Source organism: Centruroides vittatus, unplaced genomic scaffold (assembly GCF_030686945.1).
Source record: "Centruroides vittatus isolate TY-2023 unplaced genomic scaffold, ASM3068694v2 contig_742, whole genome shotgun sequence".
NCBI classification, from domain to species: domain Eukaryota; kingdom Metazoa; phylum Arthropoda; class Arachnida; order Scorpiones; family Buthidae; genus Centruroides; species Centruroides vittatus.
The window spans coordinates 748099-772837 of record NW_027122478.1 but is presented as its reverse complement, the minus strand read 5'-3'; the positions used below and the strand labels follow the sequence as shown (position 1 = coordinate 772837).

Sequence of the window (24739 nt, the reverse complement as noted above, 5' to 3'; positions counted from 1 at the left end):
TGATGGCTGAGGCTTGATTGGGAGGATAAGACCGTGCTTTTTATAAACCCTTGCAATTCATAATATTAAGTATGGAATGGATGGGCTTGCAAATATTAATTTTTCATTTCTATTCTGTAGTATTGTGGGAGGAAAGAGGCTCTATAACCATGACTTTTGATGTGACTAAATAAATAATTTTGAAATTCGATTAATTACAGAAAATTAGTTCCTAAATTGGTAGTTTTTCATTAAAAGTAAGAAGTTGAAATCAGTAACAGTAATATTATATTAAATCAAGGATTTAGTGTAATATTACTGTTACTGATTTTAGTATGTTTGGACTATTTAATACTGTTTATTTTGAAAAGAAGTGTGAATTACAAGATTATAAGGACTCTTGAAGAGTTAAAATTTCTTGACTTTCTCCCCAGTTCATTTTTAAGGTTTTGATAATTTAGAATGCCACTGAGACAGGTAAAAACAATTAAAATTTATTATTTATTACATTGAAAGACAAACTATACAAAAAGCATTTTCTTGAGAGACATAAAAACATACAAGGCTTTTTCATAAAATACCTGCAATTAAAAAAAAACTGAAATGTAGTTAACATAATTTGAAGGTTTAATATTAATAATTCATTCAATATTATTTGCAATACGGTGATTAACAATAACTAGCATGAAATACAAGTAATTGATAACTGATAACATGTGGCTGGTAATGTGAAAAGACATCTAACCTTATAAACTTACTGACCTAAAGATATGTCCCAAAACATATCATTATCAGAATTAGTGATAACAAATTCTATTGTAAACAGGGTGACACAGACTACCCAAACAACCCTTTTCAAATGAAGGGAAGCAAGCTTCATTGAAATTCCTAAAAATGTTGCTAAGTAAATCAGGTACTCTCTTTCAAATGTTGATATTTTAAACTTCAACTTTTGGCCTGGATAGTCCATTTCTGGAATTTTTTTGATGGAACTTTTAAAAAATACTGAGTTTAATCCAAATTAATTATTTTTAAGACAATTTTGTCTCAAACATTTCCATTAATCATAAAATGATCTTGAAATTGTGATACTGTTAAAAATATTTTCTTGCAGAGAGAAAAATATTTTGTAACATACCACAGATGTAGGCAAAACAAAAAAATGTTGCCACAATAATCATGTAATTAATTGATACTGAACTAACAGAAATAGTTACTACTGCTACATAGTATTTTTTGTTCATGTAAACTCTTCTGGCATAATCTATTTGGCACTGTTCTTACCAAAGCAAGCATCTATTCTGTTTGAAAAAGAATTCATTGCTAAAAGAACTTTGTAGGACATGGCTACATAAATCACTGACACCTTTGATAGGCAGTAACTGTAAATGTAAATGTTTATATCTGTTGATATTGTCACAATATTTTTCAGCTGGTGAATATTTATAGTAGTAGCTTATAATAAGGTTTTGTCAAGAAGGAATGTTCATCACACTTTCAACATCATTTTACAGTCAATGGAGATAAAAAAATACCATGTTCTGTCTAAAAATTTCAACTTTTGGTATGGATAACCCATTTACAGCCAATACCATAAGTTGAAAATATGAGATAGTATTTGATAGAGCACACTTGATTTGCTTATCAAAATTTTTAGGATTTTTGATTAACCTCACTTTCCTTCATTTTAAAAGGAATGATAACATTTTGTTTACGCAAAAAATTAATTTATGAGGTTTCTTAAGAGAAAATCCTCTGCAAACTTGTCTGTATCCCAAAATACTGAAAGAATTTGGATTTTTGGTAATTTAACATAATATACACCTCTGACAACAAAGTTGATATGTTACACCCAGCATAATGATGATGACAGATATTTAGAGGCCTTGGAGATCTTTATGGTTAACACAGTTGTCTAACTGACATGCTTTAAAGACAACACTCAAATTTTGTAAGCATGGTAGGCACACTTTGATCCGACTTAACACCCTAATCTTGCCTATTCCCACCTTTGATTTCCTGGTTGGTTCAGTCATATTTATAACTTACAGGGGGTCATGCTGGAAAAATAGCAGAATACCAAGATCCTGTGTGGCAGAATCCCATGCACCACACACCTAGCAATGTCATCACATAATTTCTGCATGAAGTGACATTGAGAACCAAAGGCAGTTTTTATGCAATGCATACAGCATTTCCAGGCTGGGGAATTTTTGGGTGAAATTTTTTCACTTTGATCTTTTTTCAGTAGACTAAAGCATAAAAATTTTTACATGACAGAACATGTGAAATACTGTTAAAAAATTTGATTATAATGCTTAAATGAATAATTCCAAATAATACAAATAACATTATTCAAAAATTCCTAAGTGACAGCTTAACATGTTACTTTTACTTTCCAGACTCTAAACTGATAAGGCTAAATTTAATGCAGGTGCTGGTAAAGTGGCAAAAAAAATTTTTTTTAAATCAACCACTTTGAAAAATAAAAATAAAACTAGCAGAGTGACCCCTGAACCTATTTGAACTTATCAATTTATGAAAAAAAATTCTGCAGAATTTGAATTAAAATTTAGTCTATTCAAATTTAAATGATATAAATTTGAATTTTGCAGACATTCTGTTTGATACATTCCATTATAGAATTTGTATCTTTAATCCTGATGCAAATCTCAAGAGGAAGTTGTAAATGTTCATATTCTGTTAAAATGTTACACTACAAAAAACCTGTCCTTCCAGTAGCATATTTTGAGTTATTTTGGAGAAATGGGAATACGTTTGTATAGTAAATATTGATGTCATGTCCAATAATGCTTGATTTCCAAAAATTAACTATTGAAGATAAGGAAAAATTTATATTACAAAGTTGAATGTTGTGTGTTAAACTATAGTTTTTCCCAGAGTCCAGCATATGGACTCTGGATCTTGTGTATGTGTTTCATTCCACTGCTATAGCTGAAAACTAAAAAAATTCTTGAGAATTTCAAATAGATGATCATAATTATTGAAAAGACAGAATAAAATCAACAATAATTCAATGTTATAGTAATGTTTTATAATTTTTTAAAATAACAGATCAATTTTCATTTTCATTGAGTTAGTAGTCATCTTCCTTTAATAAACCTTTGTAAATTAGCATTTTTTTTAAGATAACAGAAAAATTAGTTTAAACATACATAAACTACTTACTAAATTTTTTCTATATAATTTCCAGGAAAAGTTCCAAATAATCCAGTACGCATAGATGTTCCCACAAACCATCCATCATCACACTTCTCTACAACATATACTACATCACCCTCTTTTAACTCCAGTTCATCATCATTTTGTGGCTTGTAGGCATATAAGGCTTGATAACTAAAAAATAAGTTAATTTTTATATAACTCAATTTTCTATTATTTTACATATTATTTTTATGTATTCAAAATAATTGTCAATGTTTCAAAACACATATAGTTAGAAACTGGTTTAAATGTATACAGAAATACTCAGACTTCTATATATATAGATAAATCTATGCTTATATGCTTGGGTACATGAAAATTCATTTAAAAATTTTCAGAAAGGAGTAGTTTATTGTAGATTAAATAAACCCCAAGAACAAAAACATCATTACAAAATGCATATAATAAATTTCCTAACCTGGTAACACTTTTCGTACAATGAGTAACCATTACTTTTGGTAATAACTAAGTAGAGCAGACTCCCGTGTGGATATGTAACAACTAGCTTTTGCCCACAAGCATTTTCCAATTTGATAGAAATAGCCCTCATTCAGTACTTCACAAGATTCTCAATCATTAGTTGTTGCTAATTTGGTAAAATTACTGATTTTTGTTTGTTTCAAACTATGGACTGCTAATGCACCTAAATTCAAGTTTCAAATATTATGGGATTCCGTAGTTTTGAAAATTACTTATACACATACCCCTTATTACTGAGAATCTTCTAATGTAATTGAGTGTTTTCAATTTGATCAATTTTCTAGAATGTTTGCAGTCGTTCTATAATCGAACAAATATGTAGTAACAAATTCGAATTTAAGACAGTTTGAACATTTGGTTAAAAAATCATAATACGTAAATATTGTACGTTTGGAAATTAAGTTATTACCATCAGAAACAAAAAATTGCATCTAAAACAGTACAGTAGAAGCCATTCTTCAGGTTAAGCCTTAATGCTCTCCCTCTCCCCCCACGGGGGAATTTCGAAAAATTCCTTCTTAGTGTGCATTTTCACGACGTACCCTAACTGTGTACCAAATTTCACCTCTTTAGGTTAAGTGATGATGAATCAATCAGTGACTCAGTCAGTCAGGACAAGTAATTTTATATATTTAGATGTGGATATATGTTCCACATTATAAAGAATCACATTATACAAGACATACATTATCAGACAATTTTATGCAAGTTTAAACTTGTCTCCAAATTCCAGCACTGATTGCATATTGCTAATGAGATGTGAATTAGTTTGCACTCAATAAAATCATATTTGAATGTGTTAATTAACTTGTTTTGAATTTCACATCAAAAATTAATTGAAAATGTCAATGGAATAAAGAAAGGAAAAAAGAAAACACCATTCCATTCCACAAAAAAAGAAAAAGAGAGGAAGACCCAGGCAAACTTGGTACAAACAGATTAAAGTTAGCATGTAGTGAAAATAAGATTAAAGAGGAATAATGTATGGATAGAGAGAGATGGAAAGGGTTCCTGGAGGTCAGAAGGTGACATCCATAAACCAAATATAGATAGATGTAGTGTACTATAAAGATTCACAGAAATTTTTGAAATTGCCTCATTATTCAGTTTTCATTCGAATTTTGAGCCAAAAAATTTTTTAACATCTTATGTATGTGATTTTTGAAGTTTCAAAATATTGCTTTCATGCATAATCTCAAAACTTGTGAAAACTTTGGTTCAATATTCAATAATTAATCATTCACTGATATGTACTTTTGGGCCAATTTTCATCCCATTATCTACTTCATGCTTATCCTGCTATGGCCTTTAAAAATTCTATTATAAATCCTTCAAATAACTTTAAATTAACCAACTTACGGTGAAACTCTGTTGTTGTTATATTCAGATTCCATAAAGTTAAATTTTGTGAGAGTATTCCTTGATGGAAGTACTTCATTAACTGGAAATACCTAGTCAAAAATTAAAAAGTTCTATTAATAATAACCTAGCAGAAGAAATAGAAAATTACTAAACAGTATTTTAATACTTTTTAAAAATTTAAATAAACAACCTTTTCATTATTTATGATTTCTGCATCTTCAATATCATTTCTGTTTATATCTACTTCATTTCTCCCATTTCTTTCAGGACTTCTGAGCATATAATGATTTAATTTTGTTAATATAATAAATTGTAAAATTTTTAAGTTTATAATTTATATACTTACAATGTAGAAGATGGCATTAATGGTTTTGATGGTTTTGCTATCACAAAATAATAAAAATTATTTTTGAAATAATTATGAAATTAAAAAGTTCATAAAGAAAATTGTAACACAATACCAGAATATTCAGATTCGGAAACTACTTCTACATAAGAAATAGGAAAGATTCCGGTCTTTCCATTCAAATTTCCTTCATACCAATTGCTATCCACCTCTCTTATTAAAGATACCATATCATCCTGAAAAATCAATATATATTTGTTAATTTAATTTGAATATTTTTGTTTTAAGTATTGAATAAAACTCTTACTTTATACAAAGTCAATTCAACTGGATTTTTGGCAATGAAATCAAATTTTGCACGTGCCCATCCTTTGATGTATTTTTTTGATAGCCTCTGTGAAGATTTTGATGAAACTGGCTACAAGAGGGGGAAAAAAACATGAAAGTATGTAAAAAAAGGCAATGCATCTCCTTAAAAATAGACAGTACTACATAATTTGTTTATACCTCAGCATAACTGACTGGAAAAATGCCAGTTTTTCCATCAATTTTTCCTTCATACCAGTTTTTATCTATTCTCCTCTGAATATTAACAACATCACCTTTCTTCAAAGAGAGTTCTCTATACAGAAAAAAAAACAATAAATATTTTAGTATTACAATACCAATATAATCAATGGTATAAAAAATGATTACCTTGATGACTGTGCAATAAAATCATATAAAATAACAACCTTATTTGGAGAAACAGGTACATTTTGTAATGAAAGTGAACTATTTCCATTTGGTGATTTGCTCGAAGACTGCCTAGAAATTTATTAAAAACTGGTAAGAAAGTTTACTATTGGTGAAATAGTAGTAATCTCTAAATTATTCTAGTAGAAAAGCTTAATATATACAGTAGACTACACTTTTACAACCAAATTAATTTCTGGACACCATTATAAATCAGATTCTAATTTCCTTTAAACTTAATGTATTGAGGTTCTGTTTCTGAAAATACTGTTTTTTTTTTTTTTTTTTTATTGGCCACTCTACTATGGTATTACATAATATAAAGAAAACATTTCATACAATCATAAGAGAAAATTTATATTAATTATAAAAGCTGAAGGCCTTACAATGAGCATTCATGAAGTAGTAATCTACTGTATATTCAAAAAATAATATTTTATGATAAGAATTTGATCTAGTCATGTTAAACAACTCTATCATAATCTAATTTATAAAATTTTATTAATCTTTTTTGATTCTATACTTATTTAAAATGTATTTGATTTATTAACACTATGAATTTATCAAACATATTTTAATGCACTAATGAATAAGTAGATGTCTAGATCAATATTTTCCAATTGCTGTGTATTAATGATGACTGAAAAATACCAAGAAATATCAATCAGATGAATGAAACAGGAAAAAAAAGTCTGATTTCAATAAGCAATTTTATTTTTCCTGTTGAAATTGCTTCTGCATATTTTGAGCAGTGCAAGTAGTCTCCACTTGACTTTGCCTCATTCTACATCAAACACAAACTGATGATGATGAATTAATCTAAATTAATTTCAAATCACTGGTGCCATTTGATGAAATTTGTTGCAATAAACAACAAATTTTTAAACCATCAATAATTATGCAGTTATGTTGTTGTCTAATCTCAAAAATTTTTTCAAAACTACATACAACTGGTGAAAGTTTAAAAAACTCTACAATAGCAGTTTAAAATTCTAAAATCAGGTTCTAAATTCTTCAGGTTCTAAAATTGTCAGTTTATTTTTCAAATTACTCCAAGAATGTGATTTTTTTGGTGCTTTGTGGCTCATTTATTTAAAAAATAAAATCAGGAAGTTATTATAATTGTCATATACTGACTTAAGTCTATAAAATATACTAGAATAGTAACTAATAACAATTTACAAATTAAATTAAGTTTTAATTAGAAATTCATCCAACTCATTAAGGAAATTATGACACTAGGTAATTAATTAATTTTAATAAATTCTTAATAATGAATTAAAATGGAATGATTATTTAATTTAATTTAATTTAATAATTAATTAAGTAAAATTAGATTTTAATATAATCATAATTAAAAATATCACTAGATTATTTTCAAGCATACTAATGTGAGAATTTTCTATACCTTATATTATCTTCACATTTATTTAAAATTACATCATCCAACTTGGTAAGAAAATCCTAAAATCAGTATTAAAAGAATTCTATAATAAAAGTATCATTAACATATCAATACAAGTAACAATAAAAGTATTTACATCTTGCAATTTTTGTTTACTACTTTCAGGTCTTTTGACATTTTGAACTGGACTATGTAATGGTGATGTGTATCTTTGAGAGTCATCTGTAACAATTTATTTTCTTTTATTTCACATATTTAACAGTAAAAGAAAAATCATTCATTTGTAAGTTATTTAGTTATTTTACATTAAGAATATTAACCATCTTGACTGTAGTTTTATATGCATAAAAATGGCATAGCTGTTGGACAAGTTAGGAAGTTTTAAAAATGGTAGTTAAAATTTTATATACTATTAATTCATTATATTTATTAAAAATTTATAGATTAATACAAAAGATGGTCATTTTCCTATGAAAATACTTAAAACATGTTCCTAATTTTCAGTTTAAAATCAATGTATCATAAAAACTTTACTGCCTTTATATTATAAATTTAAATTATTATAAATAAAACCTGCAAGAGATGGAACCTCCTTAAGACAGAAAAACTTATAAAAGCTAGAAAACTGCAATTATTTTGGCATTATCATCAAATTTTTTCCAGAAAACAACCTATCAATGGCAGAACCCGTGAGAAAGTAAACAGAAAGCTATGTATGTTCAACATCTGTTATTAATTCATATCAGTTATAACCTGTCAAAGATAGAATTTAAACAGGTATGGAATAGAAAAGTCTGAAAAAACATTAAGAATGAAGGCAAATCCATCAACATTTATTTAGTTTAATTAAATATTATCAAATAAAAAATTTCCTAAAATCCATTACCATACCTGACATTTTTGAAAATATGAGATAAATGGTTTATGTCTATAAACATGCTAAAACATAAAATATAATTAATATGATTGTTGTTTGATATTTGACTCTTGTCAAAATAGAATTATTAAAAATTTATAAACTAATAAATAATCTTGAACATGTACAACAAATCTTGCAACAAATTTAGATTTAAATATCTTTTGGTTTCTATATAGACAGGTGAACAGTTTCTGCCATTTTTTTTAATCTAGATGGGGCCTGGTGATTAAAGTGAATGTCATTGTGATCAACCTCCTATTGGCTACATTTCAAATAAAAAATTGTTTATCATGAAAAAAGAAAATTGTACTACTTGAATTTGTGTTCAATTTTGATAAAAACATCAGGAAATGTTTTCTGTTTGTCTGTATCTATAATGTATGTCACACGTGTTTCTGGCTTAAGTCCATTTTGGTTTTAAATCAACAGGAAGATTGCTCTGCTGATTTAAAACCATTGATAATTTTTAAAAAATAACATATAATAGTCAGTATTTTCAGTAATACCATTAATTATGTCTAAAATAAATGTGGAAAGAGCTTGAGAGTAAAATCAAGATAGCATCTAGAGTCCATATTTTTAGAGAAGTTTTACTTTGAACACACACTCTTTCATGTAAATATTCTCAACCAAACAAGAAAGTGCATTTTCTTTTTTGCTCCCTTTTCCTTTTTGAGGTTGTTTCAATAAATATTGCAAATACTATAATTAGAATATAAACTTTCTAGCTTAAGCAGGTTTTCCATCATAGGCAGGCTAGAACATGGTAAAACAAATCTTGAAGAAAAATCATTTCTAAGCTTCAGAGTCCTATATAGTTCTAGCTTTTGCAAATTTTACTGTATTTTGTTATCTTGTTTAAAAAATACTAATATGATATACTATTTTAATTTTTTTTAATAATGAATCTGAAACAAAAGCAAATGTCAGACAATACAGAGATTTTAAGTTTGTTAAAATTAAATTTATAAATTTAATTGAACATTTATAATATGATTTAATGTTTCAAGATCATAAATAATCATCACAATTTAATTAAAATTAATTAATTAACCTGGTTTCGGTGCATATATTCTGTAATAACTATCAGCATCCCAGTTTGAAGGCACTGGAGGTGGTGGACCGACAACTGGTTCTATAAAATAAATATTTTTAAATAATTTAATATATACATATCAAATAATTTAATACATCAAATAATGTATACATATCAAATAATTTAATATATACATATATAGTGGATATAAAACCATAAGCAAATAACTGTAAATTTTGCAGTTTTTCAACAATAGAATATTCCTATTTCATTAAACACATTCTATTTGAGATCTTAAGCAGAGATGTAAAATTCCAAATAATTAAATAAAATAGCAAATTTTCAGATCCCTCTTTTCCTGAAAATTATGGTTATACTCACAATATATATATATAATGATATGAATCCAAAAAAAATTATTTTACCTTGAGGCTTTTGTGGAGCAGGTTTGCAAAGACCCGGTAATGGTATTTCTCCACCTTTCTGAATATTCTGATACCATTGTTTTTGTTGCTGAGGATCTAATGTGTGTTGTTTTCCTGTTTTACGAACTAATGTGGAATCTGAATCATATCCATCATTATACACACTGTAAGCACGTCAAAGAAATACAACGTTAAATTTTCATCATCAAAAATTTTATTTGAACAAACTACAGAATTCAAAATTTAATATATTTCATTTTATATAAATATTATTGCAAAATTTGTCATATAACATGAGTAAATTTTATTATTATTTTCATATTAATATATGGAAAATATCAAAATGTTTATTTTAATTATTTGTTTCAAATACAAAATATATAATTTTATGAAATATACAGTTTCTCCTTTTAAAATCAACAAATTTTTCAGATAAATACACAAACATTTAAAGCATAAAAAAAAGCTTATTCAAGAATAAATATTTAAAAACTGGTTTCTATCATCATCAGATTTTCAAAAGAATTCAATCCTACTTTAATATTATGAAGATTATTTATTCTTCAGAATAAAAAAATCTGTCGGATCACAACTTAGTTGCAGCATAACAAATCAAAAACCTGTTCTAAAAGAAGAAAATGAACAAGTCAAAAAGAAGAACAGAAAAGGCTTTCTTTCTTTCTTAGGCATTTTTATTTATGTCTAATATTTATTTAAGAAGACCATGTTGGATGAGATGATTGTAACATATTTCTCTAATAAATAGAAGCTTAATTAAATTTTTCAATTATGAAATTATTCTTGATGAGACTTTTGATACAAAATCAGAAATATAGATGATCATTAAAAGTTGTAGATCTAATAATATAATGTATTTTTCTGTTTGATATTGTTCACAAAACTCATTGTCTTCTTTAAAAGTCTCTCAAAATCTAATAAGCACTTCACTTTCCATAAATCATTGTTTTCTCATATTGATAATTAATAGTAAAATTATCATTACTATGAATGTTTCATTTTATGATAACTACTAAAATCTTTTTGAAAATGCTACAAAACTGAAAGTAAACTAATTGTAAAACTTAAACATTTGCTTGCCTACATCCTAGTCTTCTACATCTACATCCCAAATATTAATAGATAATTATCTACACAAGTACCAAGTACAGATAATGCATTATATTTTTGACTTGTAAGATTACATACAACTTTTAATAAATTTTCTCATTTTTACTACAACACTCAGAAAAAGTACTAAGAGGTTGAGGTAAAGTGAAATGCAGCAAAAGTTTTCAAACAGATTATACAATTGATGTTTATGCCTTCACTAAAGATATTATTTGTGTTTCTCTGTACTACTACTAAATTTATAAGTGAAATGGGAAAGTTTTGGCATCAATAAAAAAATGGGTTATAGAAAAGAAAATAGTATAATCAAATAATAAGAGCAAATTTTAAAAATCTGTAATTTAAAAGAATTTATATATTTTTATAATTAAAAATAAAAGAATCCAGTAGAGTGCACTTAAACAGACATTTGAATTAGATGGAACTTTTTTAAATGATTTCAAATTCTCAAAACATTCAAACTAAAATTTAAGTTATTTTTTAAGGATGGTTCAAAAGATCTGAAAGTACTAGGGAAACTTAGAAAGGTATGTTTTTATTAATATATCTTATAAAGGCCTGTTATAAAGGCCAAAAAACCTTACTATTATTTACTTTAATTTATTTTATATTTAATATATATTCTAAAAGTTTAGATTAAGCATTTAAAAATGTATAACAAACATCACGAAGCCCAATATGTATATAGAAACATCATCAAATGATTGCCTAAATAATTGGGCTAAATTATTTATAAAATTATTAAAATTATAATTATTAATTTAGTTAAGAGATGGTGTCTAACGTCTACCTCTAGTAGCAAATTACTTAATATTAATTAATTAAATTAGCAGAATTATAGCCAGATTATTTAGGCAATCATTTGGTGATTTTTTAAAATGTACAGAATATCTTAGTACATACTATTTTGGTTGTGGAGTGATCAAAGGTGGAAGATGTCTTGGATTTATCTGAAAATTAAATAATACATATTAAAAATCTTATATTTTCATTGACACTCAGAACTTTTATATATATAGATGTGAGAGTTCGAATTGACCGACAAATTACAGATTTAAATTAGTCATTATCTTGACATCAATAACCAAAGTCCAAACCAAAAACTGACCCGTCTTAGGGGAATGACTGTACCTCCCCCTCCCCTCGAAACGCGAATCTGAGTCACACTCGGAACTAAAGACAAAATTCGCTTATTGGCGAGAAAATTAACGAGGGGACGAAATAAAAAGGAGGGGAACAAGAACCAAGGGGTCGTCATTCGTACTCCCTCGTAGCGTCGTCGTCATTCGTAGCTCCCTCGTAGCGTCGTCGTCATTCGTAGCTCCCTCGTAGCGTCGTCGTCATTCGTAGCTCCCTCGTAGCGCGTCGTCATCGTAGTTCCCTCGTCCGACCGGACTCGAAGCCGAAAACGGACGGCCGAAGCCGCTCTGCCACTACGGATTGTGTATTGACTGTGCCATCTGACGCCGATACTTGTTACTTGAGGTATGACGGCCATTTATTTGTAAACTCTCTCTCGGGTTCGAACTTTCCTATGTTAGTACGTAAGTTTTCTGTCAATGTTATTCGGTGTAACTGTTCGTTATTGTTTCGTGAATAAATTCTGTTTATTCTTGTATTTGGTATCATTTATTCGAATCTCGCCTCTGTCTTATCAACGCTCCCACTCTTTCCTCCTTCCACTCGACCTGACAATTACTTAGTTCCAGACTGGACAAGCCATCCTTGACAGTGGGCAGGTCTTAACCGACCTGTGAACGAAGAAAGGAGGTCCGACACCGTCCGACCTCCCGGGGTCCCCACATATATATATATATAAATCTTACTGAAAATTTATCATTCAATAATATAAATTAAATTAGCTGTTGAGTCAAAAAGTATAGATATTTAAAATAGAGGGTTAGATATTCATTTGCATAAATGAAGTACATCTCAATTATAATTTCATCAATAGATAATACTAACTTATTGGGCTGTAATTTTCAAATTGAAGACCTACAAATTCCTACTGTCATCTGTTTATCCATCCTTTGTTAATCTCATTAGACAGATGAAAATCAAAACCAGAAATAGAAGGCTTAGGGGCTGGTAGTCTCAATTAACTATATATGAACTTCTGGTCTAGACCAGAAGTATCATGATTTCAATTCAAAATTTTTACCTTGCTATACAGAGTAATAAATTTGGTGTAGAATTGATCCTTACTAAGATCAATAATATATAACTTGACCCTCTACCATGTACAATATTCATGTGATCTCACATTTTCTGTGATAAAAATCATGTGAAAAATAACATCATCTTAGAGAAAAAGTAATCACAGTTTTAGATTAGTGTCAAAAGTTATACTTACTTTTAAATTAAAATATGATTAAAAACTGCAGCCTGGCATTATGACAATGTCACAATAATCTTTTATTTTTATCTTACTAAAAAGTGCTTTTATATAAAGAAAGCATTCTTAATTTTATAACAAGAGGCAGCAACTTCCCAGATTTATAAGATTTTGTTCTGTATATTGTATGTAAAATTATAACAGAACTATGACAGAAATGCAAATTTCATTATCATTAAATAATAATAATTCCAATTAACAATTTTTATGCAGAACACTTTATGAAATTTATATAATTCCATTGATATGATTACATTTCACTTAGTTATCTTTAAAATATTAATGACTAAGGATTAATCCAAATTACATCTTTAAGTAATAAATAATTTAAGATAAACTAATATATCAATATAGTGATGCTATCTGTATACTTACATATGAATTTTCATTATTGGCTATAGAAGAGTAACCAGGTTCATAATCTGATATAATCCATGGTTTATGATTATAAGTTTGAATAGAAGATTTGGCAGCAGGAAAGGAATACGATGGTCTGCAATATTTTAAAAATTATATTTCTGTTTAAAATTTATATTTATTATAAATTAATTTTATGGTTTATTTGCAAATAATGATGTTGCATTTATTATTCATTTATTATTATCGAGTTAAAAAAAATCATATTGTATCTCATATTACAGCAATTTGAATAATTACATTAAATCTCTTATATCAAATTCAAAAGTTTAACAAAGAAATCTGATAATCATTATTGCTTTTTACTCAAAATTTTAATTCTAACTGTAATACCATATTTACTCACATAAAAGACATGGTTTTATTCATTTATCACAGTTTCAAATTCCTAGGTCGTCCTATACACGCAAGCGAAAGATTCTTTGCATTTTTGCAAATAATTTTTGTGACCCGTGTATTTGCATTTTTTTACCAGATGCTTACCCTCTTGTATTTAGAAACATAAGTATTTTGTCTGGGTCGTTTGAATTGCTCTTGTATATTGTCAGGAGTAAAGATGAACAGCAATAGGAAAAGCAAAGCTTTTGAACTGAATTCCAGATTGAAATTCCAAAATCACATGGGAGCCCAATATAAGTTTAAATCCATTTTCATGTGAAAACAGATGATTATTCAGAAATCAAAATTTGGAGAAACTCATAAGTGTAATCGACGGAGAGTGGATTTGACTGTTAATAATTGGCAAAAAAAGTTTCCCAATTGTCCAGCTTTACGTGAACAAATTATGTTGTTGATTTTACAAGACTTTTCCTTAAAGTTTAAAATGCCAGTAATTTTTGCGGGACAATGTGTGCATTTACGTCCATTTGATATTTTGCTTGTGATTAAATGAAATAAAATTAGAACTGTATTAATAAATCTAATTTTCTTTATTTTGATCTTTAAAGTCACACCTTGTCCTATATGTTAGTAAATACAGCATATATTTTATTTAAAAACACTTTTATTTTGAGAATTCATATTATCTTCTGTCATCTACAAAACAATAAAAAAAAATATTAAACTAAGCAACAAATATTCTTTACTTACTTTTCTGCTTCTTTCAAAGATTTTTCTTTTGCTTTATTAGTCATTAGAGTTTTACTTTTATTTTTTATGCTTGAAGACTTATCTGAATACAATAATGATGATAAATATATTTTATTAACATTTAAAATAATAAAGAAATTAAAAGTTGTTATAGTTTGAAATTTTAAACAACAAAATTAAATGTTTTATGAACATAAATTGTTCACAAAATGTATAAAAATCAATATAGGCAATAAAAGTCATAAAGCAATTACGATAAAAACAATCAATAAATAGACAGCTTGATTCATGTGATTATTCATATGAATTAAGCTGTCTATTCATTTTTACTTTTGCTTTATGAAACATTTTCCATCATAATCTGACGTCTTCAACTCAACAACGTTTACAAATAACAGGAATAGAATGAATTTGAACAATTTATTAGAATAATAATAATAATATCAACTTAATAAATATTTTATTATTATTATTATTATTAATTTAAATAAATATTATTTACAGTCCACATATTTAATTTACTTACAATCTGAATAATGACAAAAATTAATTCATTAGGAAACTTCTTTGAATTCTAAAACTAAGTTCTTACAAAGAGGAAAAGTTGAAAGTATTACAAAATATATTTTTTGCTAAGATATGGTTTGTAATATTTAATAAATATTGATCAAATTCAATATATATTAACAATGAATAAACTAGTTAAGAGATTAAATTCATAATTTTTTAATGGATTTTTAAAAATATTATTTTTTATTGTAAATATGTAAAAAATTTTATGTATTAAGGTAACTTTTCTTACATAAATACAATAAATATTTACTGTATCTAATATTTAGAAATATATTTTATTGCCATTAACAATGATTATTGATTACGTATTTAATATGTTTTAATACTAAATAAATTTTTTTACCTTTTCTGTTCAATTCTGGATCAGACATATAACCATCACTTTGAAACTTCAAACCTAGAATTTTTAATAATTTATTTAAGTACTGCTACAAATGGTTGAATAATTAAATTTAATTGAACCCCTTAAACAATTACTGAATATACCATTTCAGCGTGTGAAATTATCAATTTTGAAATAACTATTTAAAAATTTACTTTAAAAAATAATAGAGTAAAATATTTAAAATACTAAATATTCATTTAACTTTTTTTAATATTTTAATTAAGAAATTACATTTGACAAGAAATAATTTCAAACTTTGTTATCTACAAAAAGGATGTTCTTAATAATAATTCTAGAAATTATTATTAAGAACATCCTATTTATAGATAATGTTTATTAATAAATTTAAATTTTTAATTTTGTATTCGACTTAAGAAAAAGAAGTTCTAAATTAATTACAAATGTATATATAAAATAAACTTATTTTGTATAATATAATATTCTATAATGATAAAAATATTTTAAAAAAAATTTTTTTAAATTAATTTTGAATTGAACTTTATTATTATTAAACTAGACTTAATTATTTTTATAAATTAGAATAGTAAATTTTAATTTATTCTTATTTAAAAATTCATCATTAAATTAAAAACAATATATAAAAATTGTTTTTTAAACACATCTTAAACCTTAGAAAATCCAGAATGAAAATTTAATATTGAAAACATTTTGACGTTTTCAATCAATACTGATCTTCATCAGGTAGTAATCAATCATTGGCAATTATGTAATGATAATTTTACGGACTATAAGACGCACCTTAATTTTTAAGCAATTTTTTAAAAAAAAATACCTATAAGACGCTACGGACTATAAGACAAACCTAAATTTTGGAGGTAATTTTTCGAAGAAAAAAGTGCGTCTTATAGTCCGTAAAATACGGTATTAATTTTAAATTTTGTACTGCATTCATTGGCACATTACATTACTATTGACTTTGTTAATCAAAGTTCTACAAAACATTGATTAATGACCTGATGAAGATCAGTATTGGAATGTGTCAATAGTAATGGAATGCTCCAAAGAACATGCTACAAAATTTAAAACTAATATCATTACATAATTGCCAAATGATTGATTAACTACTTGATGAAAATCAGTATTGATTGAAAACTTTAGTCAAAATGTTTTTAATATTAAATTACATTTTTATTCTGGATTTACTAAGAATTTAAGCTGTTTATTGTGTTATTATCCAGTAACTAGCAGTTGTTAAATTGGAATTGTTTTTAATTTTAAAATTTCAAAAGTAATTATAAAATATTAATTGTGAAAAAACATTAAAAATTAATGTTTATATTTAATTATTTAATTTTCTCTTTACAATAATTGATTGATTAATGATCTAAGATGTATTAAATATTTTTAAGAATTTATACCAGCTATTAACATATTAAAATTTAAATATTATATCATAAAAGCAAAATTACCTTCATTACTATCACACTTGTGTAAAGATCTGAACATTGTCTTATACCAATCACTGCCATACTCTTTCTTAATTGACTATTTAAAATTCATATTGTTAGTTCTTGATAGTAACTTAATTAATGTCACTTTAAATCTAATAATCTTTACCGTCCGTAAACCAATAGGAACTCCATCTTCAGTGGGACCAATTCCTTCATATGTTGGTGCTTTAATTATTGTTTTTGTACTTGTAACTTTATCATAAGGCATTGCATAATATGTATCTTGATGAATGTTTCCATCTTTAATTGTAACTTTCTGATCAACAATAACAGCTTCTTTAGGAGGTGGCTTATCTGTATAAAAAATAAAAATTTATTATTATTTACAAAGATATTAAATGATAAATATCTTGGAATATGTATTCCAAAATTCAGTCATATTTGGTTAATAATTTATTCTCCATAATACATTAAAAATATTGTTAAATCAATTTAATAAATTCAATATCTCATTTTAATGAATATATTGGTTAGAATATCAGTAATGTATATGCACAATAATCAATTTTGTTTTTTTAAAATTACTTCTGTAGAAAAACTTATATCATCTTACCATTAAATTAAATATGATATTAATATTTCTTAATATCTCCATTAAACCACTCAAGTTACTATATTGTATATCAAGTAATATATTGATAAAAACTAACAAATCAATACTATTTTCAGTTCTAATCTATGATGAATTTTTTTCCTCTGTTGTTTGACCAGTTTTTTTTTTGTTGTTCTTGTTTGGAGAATAGATTTATAAGATAACAAGATATTAATTATTAATTTTAATAATGTATTGAAAGTTTGTTATTGTTTCATACAACTATTACCTACATTTAATTACTAAAACAACTTATTTATTAAAGTATTGAAGTATCACCTTTAATGAACTTAGAATTATTCTCTTAAGCAAATTCAGAATAAATAATGATTAATAAGGAAATTCAAAATAAAGTTATTAAAGTATGATAGAATCCACTTATCGTAATCATTTTTTGGAACTTGCTTGTACTGATAATATTAACCAACTGAAAATATCAAGAGTGAAGTAAACAAGACTGAAATAAGTAGACATTCTGGTTTTATTAACTCAGATATTAAAAGATATTAATATATATAAAGCTGAATATTTATTAATTACAATTAATTATTATTGTTAATTAATAGTAATTCATCCCATGTTTACCTACCATTTTTTGCAATATTATCTTTAACAACAGATAGTGTATGTTGAAGTAAGAAATGCCAATAAATTAAATTATTGCACTATAAGCAAATAACAATTAAAACAATTAACATTTAATGCACTGGTTAAGACTGATAATTGTGAATTATGAACTATATGGTGAGGCTGAGAGCACACAATACAATTTAAAAAACCTGAAGATAATGATAACTAACATAACTGAAACCCCGATCACAGAAATAAAAGTTTTATAAGCGTATTTTAACTTGCTAATCTGATCACATTAAATGGCTGATGATAATATCTGTGATTACATTACGATGATTCTACTGTACACACTGTTCCATTTAAATGCATTATATTCAGTATTTACTTATATAATATATACTTCAAATATCTTTCACAAATAAATCATCATTCAATAATAAATAAATACAATTATGAATTTAAAATATATATATTTGGATTATCTGTTAAATTTAAGTAAGAAGCTACTAAACGTACTTAACTTTTTAATCTGAAATCAGAATAATGTTATTTAAACAGCAGACAATTGGGGACAGATGGAACTAGTTAATCAGCATAGGAAACATATGGACTAGTGCTGGCACCTATAAATGTGAAGAGAGGGAGTCATCCAGTACTACCAGTGTCACTGGAAATTTCCCAACTTCCCAACGGCCCCATCTGCCACACACACAACATAAAACATTAACCAGACAACATATCTAAAAAACAAATATTTGGTTTTTTTTTAATTCTTTTTAGATACTATTTATCATATGCTCTATAGATATTCATACAAAGCATAGTATATGTTAGTATTATGTTCTATTTGTTTCTTAGAAAATTTCTGATGAAAATTGCAAACTTCAGAAAGTTTTAATACTTAATACTTCTCAATAAAATTTAACTCTTGAAAACTTTATTTTCAATGAAATAAATTGCACTTAGGGATATGAAAAGATCTCCTTATACATTTCTTTAATATGAATTCTTGTATTCTAATTAAAATTTTAATTGATGTCTTTAAAAAATTTAAATGTGATAATTTTCTCTGCCAAAACTCTTTAAAACTAGCAAAAGGAATTGATTCAATTAATTATTATTAAAAACTCAAATAATCTATTTTGAAAAAATTGTTAAATTGTAAATTACACTGTGAGAATATTCTTGCTTTTGCTAATGTTAAAATAGAAAATACTGATTAAATGAAAAATATTTAATTAAGAATTTCATACATAACAAAACAATTGCCTTAAATACTCGGGCTATAAATCTGCTAATTTTAATAATTAACATTAAGTAATTTGCTATATCTGGAAGTGAGGGCTTGCTCGGGGTCAGATGACGCAACTGCAAGCACATCGCACGGCAAGTGGAGGTCGCGGGTTCAAGCCCAGCCCTGGGCCAGTTCTTTTCTTTCAGATGATTCTAAATTATTTAAAATTATAATTATTAATTTAGATAAGAGATGGCACCTAATGTCTACCTCCAGTAGCAAATTACTTGGTATTAATTATTAAAATTAGCAGATTTATAGCCCGAGTATTTAAGGTGATCATTTGATCATTTAAATATATATTATATATATTTAAAATAAAAATTGAAAAGAAATTTAAGTTTTTATTTATTTATAATGAAATCATAACAGACAGATATAAATATTGGAAAATCAGTATAACTGATATTTTATATAATAAAATTTTATTGTAACTAACATTAAGTATGTAGATTCATATTTAAGCTTCTTGTCCTTAAAATCATTAAAACTAACCAATTAATGCTCAGTTATCAATACTTTTTGGCAGGACTTGTTAAAATGAATCCTACCAAAAAGTGCTAGTAACTGAACTTAAAATTATTACAAGTATTTAGACCTCAGTTAATAGCGATGTTGAGACCAAAGTTTTAAACGCGAAAACGTGTACGTCGGGCATTCGGCGCCGCTTTCCTGTAAGCCTAGAAGTTTGGCAATGGCATTTGGAATATCGAGAATGATTCCACTGACTTTCCAAAGGCCATTGTCAAACTTTTAGGCTTACAGGAAAGCGGCACTGAACATCCGACGTACACGTTTTCGCATTTAAAACTTCGACCTCAACCTCGCTAATAATTTTAAATATATATTATATATTGTTTTAATAAATTAACTTATTAAATATCGTGAAAGCATTTTAATGTTTATACAGTTTTGATTATATTAATTTGCTATTTTAAAAATTAAAAATTAACACAAAAAAATACATCATTTTTTATATATTTTTGATGTACAGTATATTCATTTGAGCTTTTTTCTTAAGATATCATTGAGTTCTTCCTTAAAGTATTAATACAAATATGATTATACGTTTGAAGTGAAATTGATATTACATAAAGTAATATCAAATATATATAATTACTATTTTATTAAATTTACAGCACACTTATAAACTGGAACTGTATGATCAAATAACCAAGTGTTGGTTATTTGATTTATTAAATTTATTTTACATATTTTTCCTAAATTAGTTTTTCAACGTTAAAAATCTTTTAATCTTTGTTTCAGAAAACTGAAATGCACCTTTCAAAAAGAAGTATATGCAGATGAGTCCTTCAAACAAAGAAAATAGTTGTCAGAACCACTTATATAATCATATTTATCATTTAAATGACTTAAAGAAAATGATAAGAGAAGCCATAATTATTCTTTTATTAACACTGAAAAGAAATAATTATTTGGTTTGATTTAAACCTGGGATATATTAAACAACCAGTTAATCAGAGAGCTATATTACGTTATATGACAAGAAATTCCAATTCTAGTTATTATAAAAAACTGTATTTGTTAATAATCACTAAATGCTATTTAATACGCTGCTTGACAGAAAATTGACTGTTAAACATCAAAATTATTCTGGCCAATTGTACTGATGGATAATTTTAGTTATCATTTTATTTTTGACAACAAATTTAAAACATTATAAATTGAATAGAACCAATTTAATCTAATGTCTTTAATTAGGCCTATTCAAAATCAGATTTATTTATTATTGACTGTCATTTCTTGTTTAAAAATAGGATATCATCATTAAATTCCAAATTTATTTAGTATTATATTTAGTTAAAATATTTGAGATTAATACAATGTAGTAAATCAAAGTAATCTGAGATATAACTATGGTTGATGGCACTAAGGACAGATCAAAAAATGGAAAATAGAAACCAATATTCTTTAAAATTATGTCTAAATGCTGGAACATTTCCAAAAGAGTATGCTTTTACTCAGAAAAAATAAAAAAATTACACTTTTCTCAACATTCTGATTTTATTTTACTTTTTTTTTTTTACTCATAAAATGGTAATCCCAAATTTTGCACCTAGGGAAAGAACCCCAACCTGCTCCATCCTTGTTACAACCACTGCTAGTAATATTGTATTCTTCATTAAATTAAAAACTACACTATTATTATTCTAAGTATAATAATAATCCTTACCAGTTAACTCAATATTGTAAGTAACATTCGAAGGATCGACATTAAACGGAAATGTTTTCCCGGTCTTTTCCATATCGCCTACATCGGACATATTTGATAAACCATTATATCTTTTCGAGTTAAAATTTTCACTATTTTCATAAACAGAAACATTCTGAAAGTAGTTTATAAACATATATTAATGAATTTTCTTTACTAAATTTTTTTAAATGAATTTCTTAAATATTTTTACCTGACAGACATCATTCTCATTTTGAGCAAATATACAGTTATTTTCAGATTTAACAGGACTAGACAAATTTTCACTCTCTCTAACAGAAGCAGATTGACCGGGCATCCATACTACATTTAATTGCTTAAAATTAATTAAAATTCATATATTATATAAGTAATATTTATAAAATTTCAATACCTACTTGCTTTTGTGGCTTGTGCTTTGAACATAGGCCCAACAGGTGCAGCTAAAGTAAAATGCATGTGTTTTAATTTTTAAACTTTATAATATTAATTCAACTGTTTAAACCAGTTAAATGTATGTAGCTGTATAATTATATAAACCTAAGTGCGAATATTATTAGGTATATTAATTACTTTATACAAAATAACTGGAACTAATTATTTTATTAGAATAATTAAATATAAATATAAAAATTCTCAATGTGGCAGTTACGTAAAATAAAATAATAAATTTGTTTACGTTTTCATTCCCGAATTTGTTAAAAATAAAGAAAAAAAAAGGAAACTTAATTTTCGTAAGGAAATAGATGACACGTGTCCATTCAAAAAGTGGCACGAAAATGCGCGTGCGTTGAAAGGTAATGTTAGTAAACAAATATAGTAAAAGCGCATGCGCTGATTACTAAATAATCATATGACGATTTCGAATCGAAATCAAAATTCACGTCACACTACGAAACAAACACAATTCGATGATAAATAAATAAATAAATTTTTATTATAAAATTGTCGATACAGAATATAAAAACAAGTATGAAAAAATGACGTCAAAGTTTTAATTTACAATTCTTATTAAACAAAGTTTTAGTATAATTTTTATCGTTACGTTCATTGTGAGAAAGTTCTCATTTGTTTTAATAAATTGAGCAATTATCTAAATGTTATAAACTTAATTTGTAATAATTTATATCTTACAGGTTTTCCAAGTAGGCCTATGTATTTAGGAATACTCGGTCAAGGATAAAATAAAATACACACCATTATTCAACACGATATCCAGCCCTTTTATTTACTTACACCGAAAGTATTTTGTAAAGTATTTAACTGGTTGAAATCTTCCACACGTACGAAACGAGAATAATAATAATAATCTTGCTTACTTACCATTAGAAATTTCTACAACTTCGTTTCTCTTTTTTCTTTCTTCTATGTTTTCTTTAAGTTCCTGAACTAATAAAGTCCTTAAAAACTGTTGCCTATCGCTATCGCCCTTCTTTTTATTTTCTTCTCGTCGCGGAATATGAAACTCGGGCCAAGAAAAGTTCGTACTCTCTTCTAAACTTTCACTTAAACTGGGCAAATAAGATTTCTTGTTATTGATAATTTTATGATCAATAGAAAAATTGTCTTCGGAGGAAAGAAATCCAGAATCCAGTTCGGAACTTTGGTTTAAATGCTGATGAGAAGGATAAGAAATTTCAGAAAATAATTCCTCTTCGTCGTCCGTTAAAATTTGCAGGCATTTGATGATGTCATCTTCTAAAATTTGAAGAGGATCTGGGCTAGAAATGGCTGAAACAATCTCCTGATTACCATCTTCGTCATCGTAGTAATTCCAATCTTCCGAATAATCTTCAAAATGTTTGAAGATGCATGAAGGATGATGATCTGTTTTAGAGGTATTATATTTAGAAAACACTTGATTTAGATTCTTCAGAGCATTAGACGATGTTTTCTCCAAATGTTCAGCTCTCAAGCAACAGTATGGACGATCGGCTCTCATACAGTCTTCTACGTATGATGTTAAGTTATTCATCGATTTCTCCATAAACACTTGAAGCAAGATGAAATCAGCGATGCAGGCAGCGAATTTTTCGACATCCCTTCCATATCGAAATGCTTCAGATATCACCCAATCGCTTAAACTTTCTGCAAAACTGTACATGGCGTTCAAACTGGTGGTCTGAGTCGAGTTGTCGCTAGATATAAACATATTCTGGGTCTGAACCCCGATCGAACGACTTTGAATCACTGCCATTCTTAAAAAGAAAAAAAGACAAAAAAAAATCGGAAGAGAGCGAACAAAATTTGTGCAGCTGTAGAAAGTTTAAGCGACTAGAGAGGGTGGACTAGCCTGCGAGAGTCAAGTATCGCCCAGCAGCAGATAACTAGCGCTGGAACATCTCCAAAACTCGTGACGTCACGCGACTTTCGTGACACCCCGTACAATACAGGTGCAGCGTGTCACGAAAGGCTACGACATGAAGACGATACAGAATGAACTGAAGACAAACTACCAACGTTATCCACTTCCGTTATTACAGACGCCTTCGTCGAGTGACGTCATTTCCTCTGTTAATGTAGAAACTAAATTTATCTTCGAATCTTTTTCTCAGAATAATAATAATAATAAAAAAACCCGAATTATCCGAATTATTTTTCTCCCTAACAGAGCTTAAGTACTACCATTTGGTAGAGCACAGTTCTTTAAAATTCCGTCTAGCGTTTTGCTTATTTTTTTCCCTCTGCGCGTTTCTT

The 24739-nt window shown here is 26.8% G+C and overlaps 1 protein-coding gene across 5 annotated transcripts in view; it reads right to left on the bottom strand.

Annotated features, from left to right (window-relative positions):
- Window positions 1-461: 461 nt before the first annotated feature.
- Window positions 462-24739, bottom strand: part of LOC136981046 (vinexin-like) — a 32096-nt gene continuing 7818 nt past the window's right edge. For 2 of the 5 annotated variants that reach the window (XM_067277314.1, XM_067277315.1), the window contains exons 6-27: window positions 22441-22485; window positions 22257-22366; window positions 22025-22178; window positions 17478-17665; window positions 17330-17405; window positions 15858-15911; window positions 14942-15023; window positions 13811-13928; window positions 11944-11990; window positions 9913-10076; window positions 9506-9586; window positions 7669-7754; window positions 7536-7591; window positions 6089-6199; window positions 5900-6014; window positions 5700-5810; window positions 5508-5628; window positions 5393-5429; window positions 5237-5318; window positions 5044-5135; window positions 3169-3336; window positions 462-560 (exon numbers count right to left, since the gene is read on the bottom strand). In XM_067277314.1, coding sequence (XP_067133415.1) covers window position 560; window positions 3169-3336; window positions 5044-5135; window positions 5237-5318; window positions 5393-5429; window positions 5508-5628; window positions 5700-5810; window positions 5900-6014; window positions 6089-6199; window positions 7536-7591; window positions 7669-7754; window positions 9506-9586; window positions 9913-10076; window positions 11944-11990; window positions 13811-13928; window positions 14942-15023; window positions 15858-15911; window positions 17330-17405; window positions 17478-17665; window positions 22025-22178; window positions 22257-22366; window positions 22441-22485 — 2099 coding nt within the window. In that variant the 3' untranslated portion in view covers window positions 462-559. Of the gene's footprint in view, window positions 561-3168; window positions 3337-5043; window positions 5136-5236; window positions 5319-5392; window positions 5430-5507; window positions 5629-5699; window positions 5811-5899; window positions 6015-6088; window positions 6200-7535; window positions 7592-7668; window positions 7755-9505; window positions 9587-9912; window positions 10077-11943; window positions 11991-13810; window positions 13929-14941; window positions 15024-15857; window positions 15912-17329; window positions 17406-17477; window positions 17666-22024; window positions 22179-22256; window positions 22380-22440; window positions 22486-23365; window positions 24710-24739 lie in introns of those variants that run through there. The other 3 variants (XM_067277313.1, XM_067277317.1, XM_067277316.1) reach the window with 3 other exon arrangements.